At 35.3% G+C, this 13975-nt stretch overlaps 1 protein-coding gene across 1 annotated transcript in view; it reads left to right on the top strand.

Moving 5' to 3' along the window:
* LOC148626297 (uncharacterized) overlaps window positions 1–13975 on the top strand; it is a 76688-nt gene that overhangs the window by 34933 nt on the left and 27780 nt on the right. Inside the window, exons 3-11 of the mRNA XM_088570180.1 lie at window positions 153–302; window positions 5189–5326; window positions 5761–5898; window positions 7132–7272; window positions 7554–7694; window positions 8949–9089; window positions 10597–10737; window positions 11938–12078; window positions 13689–13829. Of these exons, the coding sequence (XP_088426306.1) occupies window positions 153–302; window positions 5189–5326; window positions 5761–5898; window positions 7132–7272; window positions 7554–7694; window positions 8949–9089; window positions 10597–10737; window positions 11938–12078; window positions 13689–13829 (1272 nt within the window). The remainder of the gene's footprint in view (window positions 1–152; window positions 303–5188; window positions 5327–5760; window positions 5899–7131; window positions 7273–7553; window positions 7695–8948; window positions 9090–10596; window positions 10738–11937; window positions 12079–13688; window positions 13830–13975) is intronic.

Raw genomic sequence — 13975 nt, 5'->3', positions numbered from 1 at the left:
GCCTTGTCCCCCTTTTTGAAGATTGACTATGTGCACTGAAGTTTTAATTAGAATTTTATACTGTTTTTGGCCTTTTCGATCCAGTTTAATTATATATGCGGCATATTGATATAGAAGTACTCTTTACATCATTATTTTAACTCTTCTGCCAGTTCAAAAAGATCCCGAAGATTGTGTAGTAGGGCAGTGGTCAGGCTGGAGTACTCCATACTTTACTGGAATTTGTGAGAGGTGGAGGAACGTTGATAAACACCCATCAAATAATGGTAAACCATGTCCTGATCTTACAGAGAGCAGAATTTGTAAGTTTAGTCTAAAGTCGGAAGATTACACACCATTTGCAGTACAGTCATAAATTAATGTATACCGCAGTACATACAAATATAGCATGAAAGGACCAATCGCGGTTTTTTGGGGTTTTTTTTTGTTTTTTTGTTTTTTGGTTTTTTTTTTTCTAAAACTACCTAGTTACCTTCAATAAACTGATTTGGTCATTTGCTTATATCATTTTCCGTCTTACAGAGAAAAATTCCGCTTACCTAAAGCCAAACAAAAATGTGAAGGTTCCCGTGCTTCATCAATGTATAATAATGACACCACTAATCATTGATTCATTGCACTCTCCAATAATATATTTATGAAACTAGGGGATTGCGGATCATCCTGAAATATTGACCACACACTTCTACAAGCTTAATATATATATATATATATATATATATATATGTCTGAAAAATTCCCAACGATATTAGAACTATCAAATTTGCGATGCAAATCTTTGGTCGTTCCCTCGCGGGACTCGAACTCGTACCGCTATGACATCAATGGCAACACCGCCTGCACGAAGTCCAGCGCCCTAGATCACTCGGCCAGCTAGGCTATATAAAAATATAGCTTTCCCCTACTACCATACATCGTGTACTAAGTTACTGCCCTAGATTAACCCTACGAGGAGGAATGACCCGGCCGAGTGGTCTAGGGCGCTGGATTTCGTGCAGGCGGTGTTGCCATAGATGTCATAGCGATACGAGTTCGAGGGAACGACCAAAAATTTGCATCGCAATTGATATCTTCTCTATATCAGTTTGATCCGATGGAGCAGTGTAGTGAATAGAGTCGTCACATTCTGAGACGTTGTATAATATTAATTTGTTGTGACATACATCATTAATTTGATCCTCTATCCTACATGATAACACCTAGATGAACTGTCCCGTACTACCATACATCGTGTACTAAGTTACACCCTAGATTAATCCTACGAGGAGGATTGACCCGGCCAGCAAAAGCTATATTTTTAAATAGCCTAGCTGGCCGAGTGGTCTAGGGCGCTGGACTTCGTGCAGTCGGTGTTGCAATAGATGTCATAGCGGTACGAGATCGAGTCCCGCGGAGGGAACGACCAAAAATTTGCATCACAAATTTGATAGTTGGGAAGTTTTCAGACCTTTCTATAAGTTTATGTTATCTTCCCTGTATCAATTTGATCCGATGGAGCAGTGTAGCGAATAGAGTCGTCACATTCTGAGACGATATATATATATATATATATATACAGGTAGCTTTTTACTGAAATATTACAATTATTGGCACATTCTGTCACAATACACATGTATTTTCTTCATTTGAATTTGTTGTTTCAAATTTGCCCGATCTAACACATTTTATTGCATTATTGCGTACGTCATGTTGGCATGTTATACATATATAAAATTCCCAAAGTATGCGTTATCCATAATGATTCGTCAAATTCAGTTTATTTTCAAAGCCGAATTGAAGATAAATCGGCCCCTGACATGTCCCTTTAATTTAAAATACTTGGACTGTTGAAATGGTATTTACTTAAAAGAATCATTATCATTATTTTGATCATACATACAAAGATGATTTGTTTCTAACATGTTCAAAAAAATGTAAGGGTCCAGTGTTTCAATAAAGCGGCAAGATCCCACAGTAATGACTATTCCAATTACACTCAGTCTAGCTGTGTATCTGGAAAGGTTTTACTTTTGTCGTATACAGATATGATGTATATTCATTTGGTTTATTCACGTTTCTCCTACATTTTAATTTTTCAGACCTCAGACTAAAACAACAATCAATCAAGGCAGGGGATTAAGGGTTCCATTAAAGGGCCATTTCAAGGCATTCAAACATATAAATCATTTGCTTTTTTATATTAGTTTTTTTTTAATTGTTTATGACAAAGTTTTATTAAGCTATATAAAGGAGTACCTTCATCTTTTTTTATATTTTTTTTTCTTAATTTTCTAGTTATAGTAAATATAAAATAATTGCTGTTTTTTTTATTAGTATGTCTTTATCTTCATGAAATATTTTCTCAATCTGTGTTACACATTTTATTACAAAAAAGCATTGCAGTTATTGCATATAACAGATAAAAAATATATATAAAACTTTACGACAAACGTGATGACTTCTCATTCAGAATTGTCAACTTCCCTTTCATCTGTGGCAACATCCCTTCGGCACCTGCGTATAGAGTGTTCATATCACAACTCATACGTTATGCCAGAGCTTGCCGAAACTACGCAGACTTTTTGTATCGGTCTAGAACTCTAACAAATAGGCTTCTGGAACAGGGTTATGTTGCTACAAGATTGAAGTCATCACTACAGAAGTTTTATGGTCGTCATCATGAACTCGTGGATCGTTATGGTGTATCCATCTGCACCATGAAAACTGAATTATTCAACGAGTCATAGTTTTCCTTTCTTCGTTTGTCTACCCCGGATTTGACTTTTTTATGAGCAACTCGGCTGGTGTTTCTAGAAAAGCAGAGGACGCTTACCATACCGGTGCACCTGATCCATGCCCCCTAGTATTAGTGCAGTCCGAGTTGCTCATTTGCTTTCGTTACTTTGTATGCATGATTTTTGTTGCTTTATGTTCTTTGTTGTGTATGTCTGTTTTCCATGCCTGGTCTTTGTCCCTGGATTACATTCGTTTGAATGCTGGGATTTTTAATCGACAACATATTTGTCCAGTGTGGTGGACGTGTTTTTCAACAAACGGTCGGCATTCCAATGGGAACAAATTGTGCCCCTTTACTTGCTGACCTTTTCCTTTACTCTTATGAGGCTGACTTTATAGCTGATCTGATCCGAAAGAAAGAATATCGTTTAGCTAGATCCTTTAATCTCAGTTTCCGCTATATAGATGACGTATTTTCTTTAAACAATCCTAATTTCGGGGATTTGATACAACGCATCTATACCCAAAGAACTTGAGATAAAGGATACTACAGACACTGTGAAGTCAGCCTCATATCTTGACCTACACTTAGAAATCGATAGTAAAGGAAAACTATTGACCAAACTTTACGACAAACGTGATGACTTCTCATTCAGAATTGTCAACTTCCCTTTCATCTGTGGCAAAATCCCTTCGGCACCTGCGTATGGAGTGTTCATATCACAACTCATACGTTTGGCCAGAGCTTGCCGAAACTACGCAGACTTTTTGTATCGCGTCAGAACTCTAACAAATAGGCTTCTGGAACAAGGTTATGTTGCTACAAGATTGATGTCATCACTACAGAAGTTTTATGGTCGTCATCATGAACTCGTGGATCGTTATGGTGTATCCATCTGCACCATGGAAACCGATTTATTCAACGAGTCATAGTTTTCCTTCCCTGGTTTGTCTACCCCGGACTCGACTTTTTATGAGCAAATCGGCAGGTCTTTCTAGAAAAGCAGAGGACGCTTACCCTACCAGTGCACCTGGTCCGTGCTCCCAGTTTTTAGTGGAGTCCGAGTTGCTCATTTGCTTTTGTTACTTTGTATGCATGATTTTAGTTACTATATGTTCTTTGTTGTGTATGTCTGTTTTCCATGCCTGGTCTTTGTCCCTGGATTACATTCTTTTGATTACCGCTATTACCTTGGTTCCCTTGGTACTCTTTAACAGAAATAAGAAGCACTTTCAGAAGTACGCATAGCACAAAGTTACTTTAATGTCAAACACATTTTTGCTGTCTAAGTTCCATATACGAATACAAAATGATGCAAGGTCTGCATAATCTTGGACTGTCACCTGTAGATTGGGCAATCGATGTTTCGGTATTCCTCGTTACTTGCATGCAATCTTGAGTACGTTCAAGAATCGGACGTATGTTTGTTCGCTCTTTCAAGGAAGAATGGAGAATACTAGTGGGTACATCACGTCGTCAACTGTAGCATGTTTAACTGGGTAAAATGGTTTGGTGAAGTGTGGAAGGTTCCGTCTCCATTAGTGATGCCTGCAGATTGAGCAAATTTTGGCAAGGTTCCGTGTGGTAGATAGTATAAGTATTTTCTGTGCGTCGCCATCGTTAACTATAATAAATCTATAAATTGCAAGTGTCTGTGTCCATTTGCCATTAAGTTAAATGTCTGTACTGGTGGTCGTGTATGCGATTCTTTAATTCTTCATCTGACAGATAGGATTTGTAGAATATAGGCAGTTTCATTTAAAATGGAACAATACATTTTCTAATGTCTTCTGTCGCCTAATCTTGTCTTAACCATGTATTGTAGTCTGAATCTGCTGAACCTATTTGGTACAAAGTTCACTGCAAGCAACAATTTGCCATATTTCTGTTAAATGAACCTAAACTGACAGACATTGTCTTATAGGGCATCAGTGATCTCAGCCCAATTTGCCACGTGAGCTACTAACAGTGCAAGCTTTATTGTTTTAATATGTTATAAGTATTTATTGAAAAAAAAACAGAAAAAAAAATTGAATATTCAACCAAAAATATTACAAAAATATTTTGTTTCTTTTATCAATGATATCATTTAAAATATATCATTTTATATTGGAAAAGGTAAAGTACAGGTATATTTTAAATATCCATCCCTTTTGAGGGCGCATGATCCCTAACCTTAATTGAATGTTGTTTTAGTCTACTTATCAAATGTTGGAGAAACGTGAATAAACATGTAAAATAAGGCACCATATACTGTTCAAAGACTGTATAATAAAGTTACCGAATCCCATTAAAACAAATAAACCCAAGCATAAATCCCAGATGAATCACTTTACCTTATACATGTAGCTCAAAGGTGTGTGTTGGTGTGTGTGTGTTAACAACCATTTTGACAACGATACAAATTGTAGCACAACCAAGAGTGATATATACCCAATAAAACATAATGTTTTCATACTTTTCCCTCTACAGGTGTTGTACCATGTAAAGTAAGTTCCTGGACCTCTTGGAGTTTGGTCAACGCTGAAGGTTTCAGGGTAAAAAATCGAGCAATAACACAGCATCCAAGAGGTGGTGGGCGTTGTCCTGCTCTTGAGGCAAAGGAAAAAGGTAACGTAATTTCTGGCTTTGCATTTTTTCACGAAAACACACCTTACATAAACACAATGAATAAATATTAGGAGGGTTTTGTATGCTTGTTTTTGTATCATATACGCTTGATTTATGTTGTCATATCTTTTAAGACTACAAAGCGTACAGATCCTGTTTTGTTTTTTGGGTTTTTTTTTTGTTTTTTTGTTTTTTTGTTTTTTTTTGTTTTGTTTTGTTTTGTTGTTTTTTTTTTAATATGAACTTTCATTATGTTTTTGACAATAGGAATGAACAAAATTGTCTATCATGAAATATTTGAAAAGTATATTCTTTATTTATAAATACATGGCATGTATCATTTAAATCACGCCGGAGTGGTTAAAACTCTAAATCAGAAATCGAAATAAGTTATTTACTGTAAAGTGAACACTACGTTCTTTGTTTTCATCTAGTTGCCGTTGATTGTACCGTTTCAAAATGGTGCGAATGGCATGACATAGGAAAAGGTATCATGGTTAGACACAGATCTATAGAAACCAACCTTTTACATGGCGGAAAGAACTGTCCACCTATTCACGAATCAAAATCTGGTAAAGTAACAGTAATAGAACTTTGTTGTTGAAATATGTCATGATAGAACAATACTGAAAGATTATTACGTTCTTTAGGATTGTCCAAATTGGCTCGTGCATCAAAACTGAGACTTTATATCCGAGATTCTTTCGAACAGTGATAAAGGATAGGGTTAAAATAATAACACGTTTCAACATTACCGTATCGTATTATATTTTTTTTAAACGCAATTTTAAGGCAACGGTGCTATTTAGATTTTCCAACGACTTCAAATCCATTTATGACAGGAAGATGTACCCATGTATCTTTATATATCATATAATTAGATTAAAAAGTACGTTTTTCGTTTATGCATTGTAAGTGATTGTTTAAATCCTTAGGCTATATCGTTTACCCCATATCTCAGATGGCGACTTAGAGGGATGTCTGGTTTACATTTGTAGTCACTGCATTGATAATCATATATATAAAGGTCTGAAAAATTCCCAACGATGTAAGAACTGTCTAATTTGTGATGCAAATTTTTGGTCGTTCCCTCCGCGGGACTCGAACTCGTACTGCTGTGACATCTATGGCAACACCTCCTGCACAAAGTCCAGCGCGCTAGACCCAACGATTTTAGAACATCGTTATCTTCCCTGTATCAGTTTGATCCGATGGAGCAGTGTAGCGAATAGAGTCGTCACATTCTGAGACGTTTATATAATATTGATTTGTTGTGACATGCATCATTAATTTGATCCTCTATCCTGCATATTAACATCTAAATGAACTGTCTCGTATTACCATACACCGTGTACTAAGTTACAGCCCTAGATTAATCCTACGAGGAGGAATGACCCGGCCAGCGAAAGCTATATTTTTATAGAGCCTAGCTGGCCGACTGGTCTAGGGCGCTGGACTGTGTGCAGGCGGTGTTGCCGTAGATATCACAGCAGTACGAGTTCGAGTCCCGTGGAAGGAACGACCAAAAATTTGCATCATAAATTTGACAGTTCTAACATCATTGGAAATTTTTCTGACATATGTATATATATATTTAAGGACTATATCCATAAAACAGTTAAAAATTTGAGACGTGTCCGGAGAGATGTTTATTTGCTGTAAAGAGTCACATACTTGTGCCAGCCAGCTTTGAACCAATATTTCTTTTTAAAAAATGATGTAAAGAACAACTCCTTTATTTAAAAAAAAAAAGGAATTGCTTTAGTTACTTACAGATTGATGTATTGATCTTGATTTTTTTTCAGTGTCTATAGACTGTGTAGTAGGATACTGGGGTCTTTGGGGCCCGACTAGTGACAAAGGTGTACGCATGCGTACTAGAATAAGGAAACGCAAACCTTGGAACGGAGGAAAGGAGTGTCCTTCCATAATTGAGACAGAATTTGGTAGGATTGTTTCTATCTAGAAGAACTGTAGAACAATTTTAAAAAAACATTAATGTCATCTTTTTTTAAATAATAATTATTTCATAATTAAGGCATGACATATTATTTTACACAAGCAGTAACTATTGTTTATTATATGAAAACATTTTATTTATTTATTTTATTTTGTTTTATTTATTTATTTATTTTTATTTTTATTTTTTTATTTTTTTTTTTTGGTATAACATATTATTTTATACAAGTAGTAACTATTGTTTATTATATGAATACATTTTTTTAAGTTCCCCTTGGCTGTAGAACAACACAGTGGTCATCATGGTCTATTCCTAATAACCTTGGGAAAGTAGTCAGAAAAAGGTCTATTATGACGGAACCAAAGAATAATGGAACGAAATGCCCTGAAACATACCAGTCTAAACTTGGTAAAAAATCCGGAACATCTATGGAATTTGATTTTATTTTAATCTGTTTTAGATTTAGATTTATCAAGAGTAATGTATAAGAGTAATCAAGGGAACCAAGGCTAAAAAAAGAAGTGTATGGACAAAGACCAAACGTGGAAAAACATGGAAAACAGACATACAAAACAAAGAATGCTTAGTAACTAAAATAATACATACACAAAAGTAACAAAAGCAAATGAGCAACTCGGACTCCACTCAAAACTGGGAGCATGGATCATGGGCTGCACCGGAAGGTAAGTAGAGAAAAACAAAATGAAAGCTTATTTCAAGGAAAGACAACTGTTTGATCAATTGAATTAATAAGTTCTTTACTCATATATTCTATTCCATACTGTGTAGTATGCCAGTGGCGTTTTATACTTCTTTCACAACGTCCACGATTAACGAATTCCACGTAATATTATTCATATTGATTATTATGTGAATGTCATTGCTTTTTATCTTGGCATTTGCACGAAAACCTTGTTTTACTTTGATATTTTATGATGTATTTTCACTAAATCCTATTGAACATGCATATATTGATATTTTTTGCTTTTAATTAGTAAACAAGGTGTGCTTATCAATTGCTTTTTGGGTTTTGAACTAAAATGTAGCTTACAGAAAAAGCGAGTACTCTTTCATGGTATACCTTGTTGTCTTTTGTCCTATATGTTTAAGTTTTGTATTCTGTATCCGAATTCAACAGATTTTTATAGTTCGTTTTATTTTTATGTTTTCCCACTATTGTCCCCGGTTAGGGGTTGAGTTTAATCCCACCACTTACTGTATGTGCCTGTCCCTAGCCATTAACCTGTTGTCCAGTGCCTGTCCCTAGCCATGAACCTGTTGTCCAGTTTTATGTTCATTGTTATTCGTTTTACGTTTGTTTCTATTGATTAGGTCGATTTTCGTCTATGAAAGTTTCACTAAGTTTATGTTTGGGCCTGTCACAGTTTGCTTTATGGTGTGGGTTTTGCCCATGATTTAATACCGTGTGGTGACTTATAAAAGTTTAATTGTTCGTTGTTTGGCTTTTGGTGGATGACTGTCTCATGAGCAATCATACCACATCTCTTTTTTTTATATTTGTGCGCACAACGTATTGTTTTTTTTTTTTGTTTTTGTTTTTTTTTCCTTTTTTTTTGTATCTTCTTATCAGAACTCCATTGGATAAATGATGTGTTTAACGACTGCAAGGTCATTTTCTCATATACATAAGATTTTTTGTAGTTCCTATTGATTGTGTGGTGGACATGTGGGGTGAATGGGGACCTCACAATGAGAAAGGAATGTCTCAACGACGGCGCACAGTACTACGGAAAAATCTCAATGGCGGGAAAGATTGCCAAAGTTTACATGATTTTAAATTCGGTAAAGTAGCTTCCAAAAACAGTTCTTATTAGGTATATAATACCTAGTAACAAAAGACGAACTTTCTGTGCAGTCAACCACTGTAAATACCAAACAAGCTATATTACAGACTAAGTTTCCACCAGTATGAACAGAACATTTTTATAAATAACCTGCCGTCAGATACGTCAGAAACGAGCATTTCCGTGTGGTTGTTTTCTGATGTTTCTTAGGTCTGGACTTATTTTGCAGTTTAAAAGAAATAGACTTTTTCTCTATTCCTGCTTCTTTTTCTAATTTTATATTTAGATCGTTACCTTTTAAAGCAGTTTTGTTCTCCATAGAAACGTCATGTTCTAACCGATGTTCAGTTTGTTATAATACTCATGTGTATTATAACAATTCGGTATTATGTCATATCTCAAAAGAAGTCGATACAGAAGTCGTGTATAATTATTTAATTATTTTATTCTTTCTTATAATACCTGCGTGGTGTTCACTCAAGAATTGCTTTATTTGATCGCTCGTACGAATGTGTTTTTGTTGTTGCGAAAGTACATGAAGCATTATTATGATTTCTCATTAAGGCACAGACCATTTTCTTCTCGACTTGGATTATATTTTGAGTTAGTTATGGTTTTTCGTGCAAGCTGCAGCTGGAATTAAAAACTTTTTTATTTGTCCTGACTGTTTGTCTGTCACGTATCTTTAAAACGCATATATATCCAATGAAAACTACGGAAACAAAGTAAATGAAACCCATAAGCGGTCAGTAGGCACGAATATAGCCCTGGCGCCCCATGTAGGCTTCTATTTGTCAAAATTATTTTTTAACTTTTGAAGACAAAAAATGAGAGAAAAGGACCAAGTTCTGGCATGGACTTTACTGTTATTTTTAAGGCCTAGGTTCTAGAATAAAATCAGGTTGATTCCGAATCCTGTGATTTCAGATAATAATTAAGAACCTTGGACGAAAACCTTTAGGTACGGACGGACGATCGACGCAAAATAATGACAATAGCTCACTCATAGTGTGAGCTCGTGTTTAGTGTTTTGAACTGAGGCATTGATATTTGCCCTTTGTCGGACAATCGACCTGTCGGACCATCCAACCGTCGGACTATAGAGCGGACAAAATGTTTGGTATATATATTCAAAAGCAACTTAAAAAATAATTTCATCAACAGTCTTTTTCGGTGCATAATTACTACATGGAACACCCCCGTAATAGCTAAGTCAATAAAATACGGTTCTTATCCACAGAACACTATTTCAAACAAATGTATAATGTAGGGTAATTATAAAAATCAGTTATTATTGCTAAACAATTGAGCAACTGAGCAAAAACTGGCCACACGCGCATGCATCATTAATCATTCTTGTATCATCATGAATATTAGTCATTAGTTCATTAAATTAAACAAGATAACAGTTTTTTATTTGTTCCGATACGTAGAAAATGGGATTTAAACTAGAATGGCTTCAAATAATTGTTCTTAGTGACAAAAAAAATTCTCTCATGTTGCAGTGGATATCAATTGTTTGGTTACTGACTGGAATGAATGGGGACCAGTAAACAAACAGGGAACCAGTACAAGGACAAGAGCCATATTAGTAACGCCCATCAACAATGGAGTGAAATGTCCACGTCTCGAGGATACTAAGATTGGTTAGTGTTCTAAAACTATCATCAATTTCATTTATTGACAAAATTGACCCAAATTAGAAGTCTCTCATATCTATGTTACAGCTTTTGTCGAGTGGGTTATTGCTTGTGGATTTTAATATGACTGCGCACTTCTATAAGTTACAATGTACAAGATTGGCATTTAAAAAATCTAAGGTCATTCGCTTCGCACTTTTTCAAAAAATAAAAGAATTGACTGATTTGGTTGTACAAGATATGTATATTCATAATTATAACCTTCAAGTGATTTGGTTGCTTCACAGAGACATGCTCCCAGTATTCAATATGCAACTGTTTCATGTATATAAACACTAGTCGGGCTGCATATTTGATAGTGAGAGCAAGCCTCCGCGATGCAATCAAATCACTGGAATGTAAAAGGTTCATATCATTTGCTCCACTATCAAATATGCAGCCCGACTAGTATTTATATACTAGTTGTGCTGCATATTTGATAGTGGGAGCAAGCCCCTGTGGAACGGCTGTTAGTCTTTTTTACTGATTTTTTTTTATTGATTTAATTCTCATTTACATACTCAACTTGTTTTCGTTGTATCATGAACCTGTAATTATCTAACGGAGTAAAACTGAGTTACAGAAATTTAGACTACATGAAAATTCAAGAAATCTGGTAGACAATGACTATTTATTTACAAGTTTAATTTACAAAGAATATTCTCAAATAACAATTACAATTTAAAAAAAATCATTTTTTTTATAAATGCACCTGCAAATGCCGCAATACAAAAAATGTACCTTTTTCGTTTTTATAAGGACTTGAATATTGCTAAATGATTATTATTTTTTTTTTTTTTGTCATTTTAAGATGGGCAAGTAGTTTTTTAACTTTACTCTATTTTTTAAAAAAATGAACACTTCACATACGAACCTTATAGTAAGACGAAAGTATGCTGCATCGTTATAAATTGTCACTGCCGAGGCGGATGACAATAATGAATTGTATTTAATATGAAAGACTAAATCGAAAAAAAAACTTGTTTATAAAGGTTAAATGTAAGTATGACTTGATATAAAAGAATTGTTTTAGGATTCTTGAAATATGCATAATTAACAGTACAGTTCATATTTAATTTCTTTCGTATTCTATTTCTACGTGCATCCTCTACCATACGGTAAATGTTATATGTAAGATTTGATTGAAATATGACCGTGTTTTAATAGGACCGGTAGACTGTGAAGTGTCTAATTGGGGTAGATGGTTGCCACATGACAAGAATGGAACCGCAACGAGAGTCAGAAAAACATCTCAAAAAAGTCTGAACAATGGTCGGCCTTGTCCGTCACTTGTGCAAACTAAATTAGGTAAATATTTGCTTAATTCCCTATTAGAATTAAGAAAACGTATTTCAAAGATTTCTTAGTAATTTGGGTTTATAAAGAAGTAACCAACACTTGAAATCTGTAAATATAACCAAAGCGCCGATGGCGTTGAACCTCGGAAGTCATGATATATTTAAAGGTATTTTAAAACTATATAATCTGTTCTTTCTGTATTTCCAAACAGATTAATTATTTACAACGGGAGCAACGTTTTCACTACTACCAAAACTACACATCCTCTCAATACTGATGTTTTTGTTTCGTTTCATTTCGTTTTTATTTTGTCTCTCAATGTGTAATATTAACAACCTATTTTTAGTTTTAAACGTAGCCAGTCACGTGGAATCCATAAATGGATATCAAAGGCATTAATGAAATATAGTTCGAACTTCTATTTTTATATTTGATTTTTGTCTTTTATTTTGTCTTTTGTTGATTTTATGTAAAATATCATTTCAATCGTATAGTGTGTGGTGAGGGTTTTTACGGTCTTGGCTATCCTATTCTGACGCGCATTGAGTTACAATTTAGTAGATGTCTGTTAGTAGTTGGGGGTAGCGAAGCCCAGCCCTCGGGATACCTGACCGAAGAACTGAGTCATAGTATTCCTACAAGCGCTCTGGCCTACAGCCTCATATCTTGACCTACATTTAGAAATCGATGGTAAAGGAAAACTATTGACCAAACTTTACGACAAACGTGATGACTTCTCATTCAAAATTGTCATTTCCTTTCATCTGTGGCAACACCCCTTCAGCACCTGCGTATGGAATGTTCATATCACAATTCATACGTTATGCCAGAGCTTGCCGAAACTACGCAGACTTTTTGTATGGCGGTAGAACTCTTAACAAATAGGCTTCTGGAACAGGGTTATTTTGCTACAAGATTGAAGTCATCACTACAGAAGTTTTATGGTCATCATCATGAACTCGTGGATCGTTATGCTGTAACCCTCTGCACCATGACAACTGATTTATTCAACGGGTCATGGTTTTCCTTTCCTCGTTTGTCTACCCCGGACTTTTTATGAGCATTTCGGCGGGTGTTTCTAGAAAAACAGAGGACGCTTATCCTACCAGTGCACCTGGTCAATGCTCCCAGTTTCTAGTGGAGTCCGAGTTGCTCATTTGCTTTTGTTACTTTGTGTGTATGATTTTGGTTACTTTATGTTCTTTGTTGTGTATGTCTGTTTTCCATGTCTGGTCTTTGTCCCTGGGTTACATTCTTTTGATTACCGCTATAACCTTGTTTCCCTTGATTACTCTTCCAGACCCAACGTGAGTCCAAGCGCGCTTCCCTGCTCTTACTATTTGGGAGTACATCAACGTGTAGAGTGAAAACGTATACTGTAAATTCGGACAATATATTTATACGAAATAATCAATTTGATACATTTTAATATTCGTCCGCCAGATCTCTTTCGCGCTGGAAGTACTTATAAAGCGATTAAGTCCTTTTGATTGACATCAGATTGTTTTACGACTGAAAAATCAAATGACCTCCGAGTTAAAATTGACTGAATGGAGAATGAACTAGCAGCCATGAATTTTAAGTTAAATGAGCTAGTGTAAATATTTTTTGTTGTTCAGTTCCCATTGATTGTGGTGTAACAGAGTGGGGGGAATGGAGCCAAATTGATGATAACGGACAAAGTATCCGGGAGAGAATAGTAACTCAGATGCCAAAAAATAATGGAAAACCATGTCCAAAGCTTTCCGATCTTAAAAAAGGTAACCTTTACTAAGAAATTTCAACATCTACTTTTTTGAAGGATAAAACTTACTCAGACGTGGATATAAGAAAAACTGTCCTGTTAACATCCTTATCCCATTCCCTTATTTCCTGCTCCCCCTCACTCTCATTTCCCTCCACCTTT

Source organism: Perna viridis, chromosome 2 (genome assembly GCF_037379345.1).
Source record: "Perna viridis isolate PV_CMFRI_1.1 ecotype Kerala chromosome 2, ASM3737934v1, whole genome shotgun sequence".
NCBI lineage: Eukaryota > Metazoa > Mollusca > Bivalvia > Mytilida > Mytilidae > Perna > Perna viridis.
This window is presented reverse-complemented; position numbering and strand designations above follow the sequence as displayed.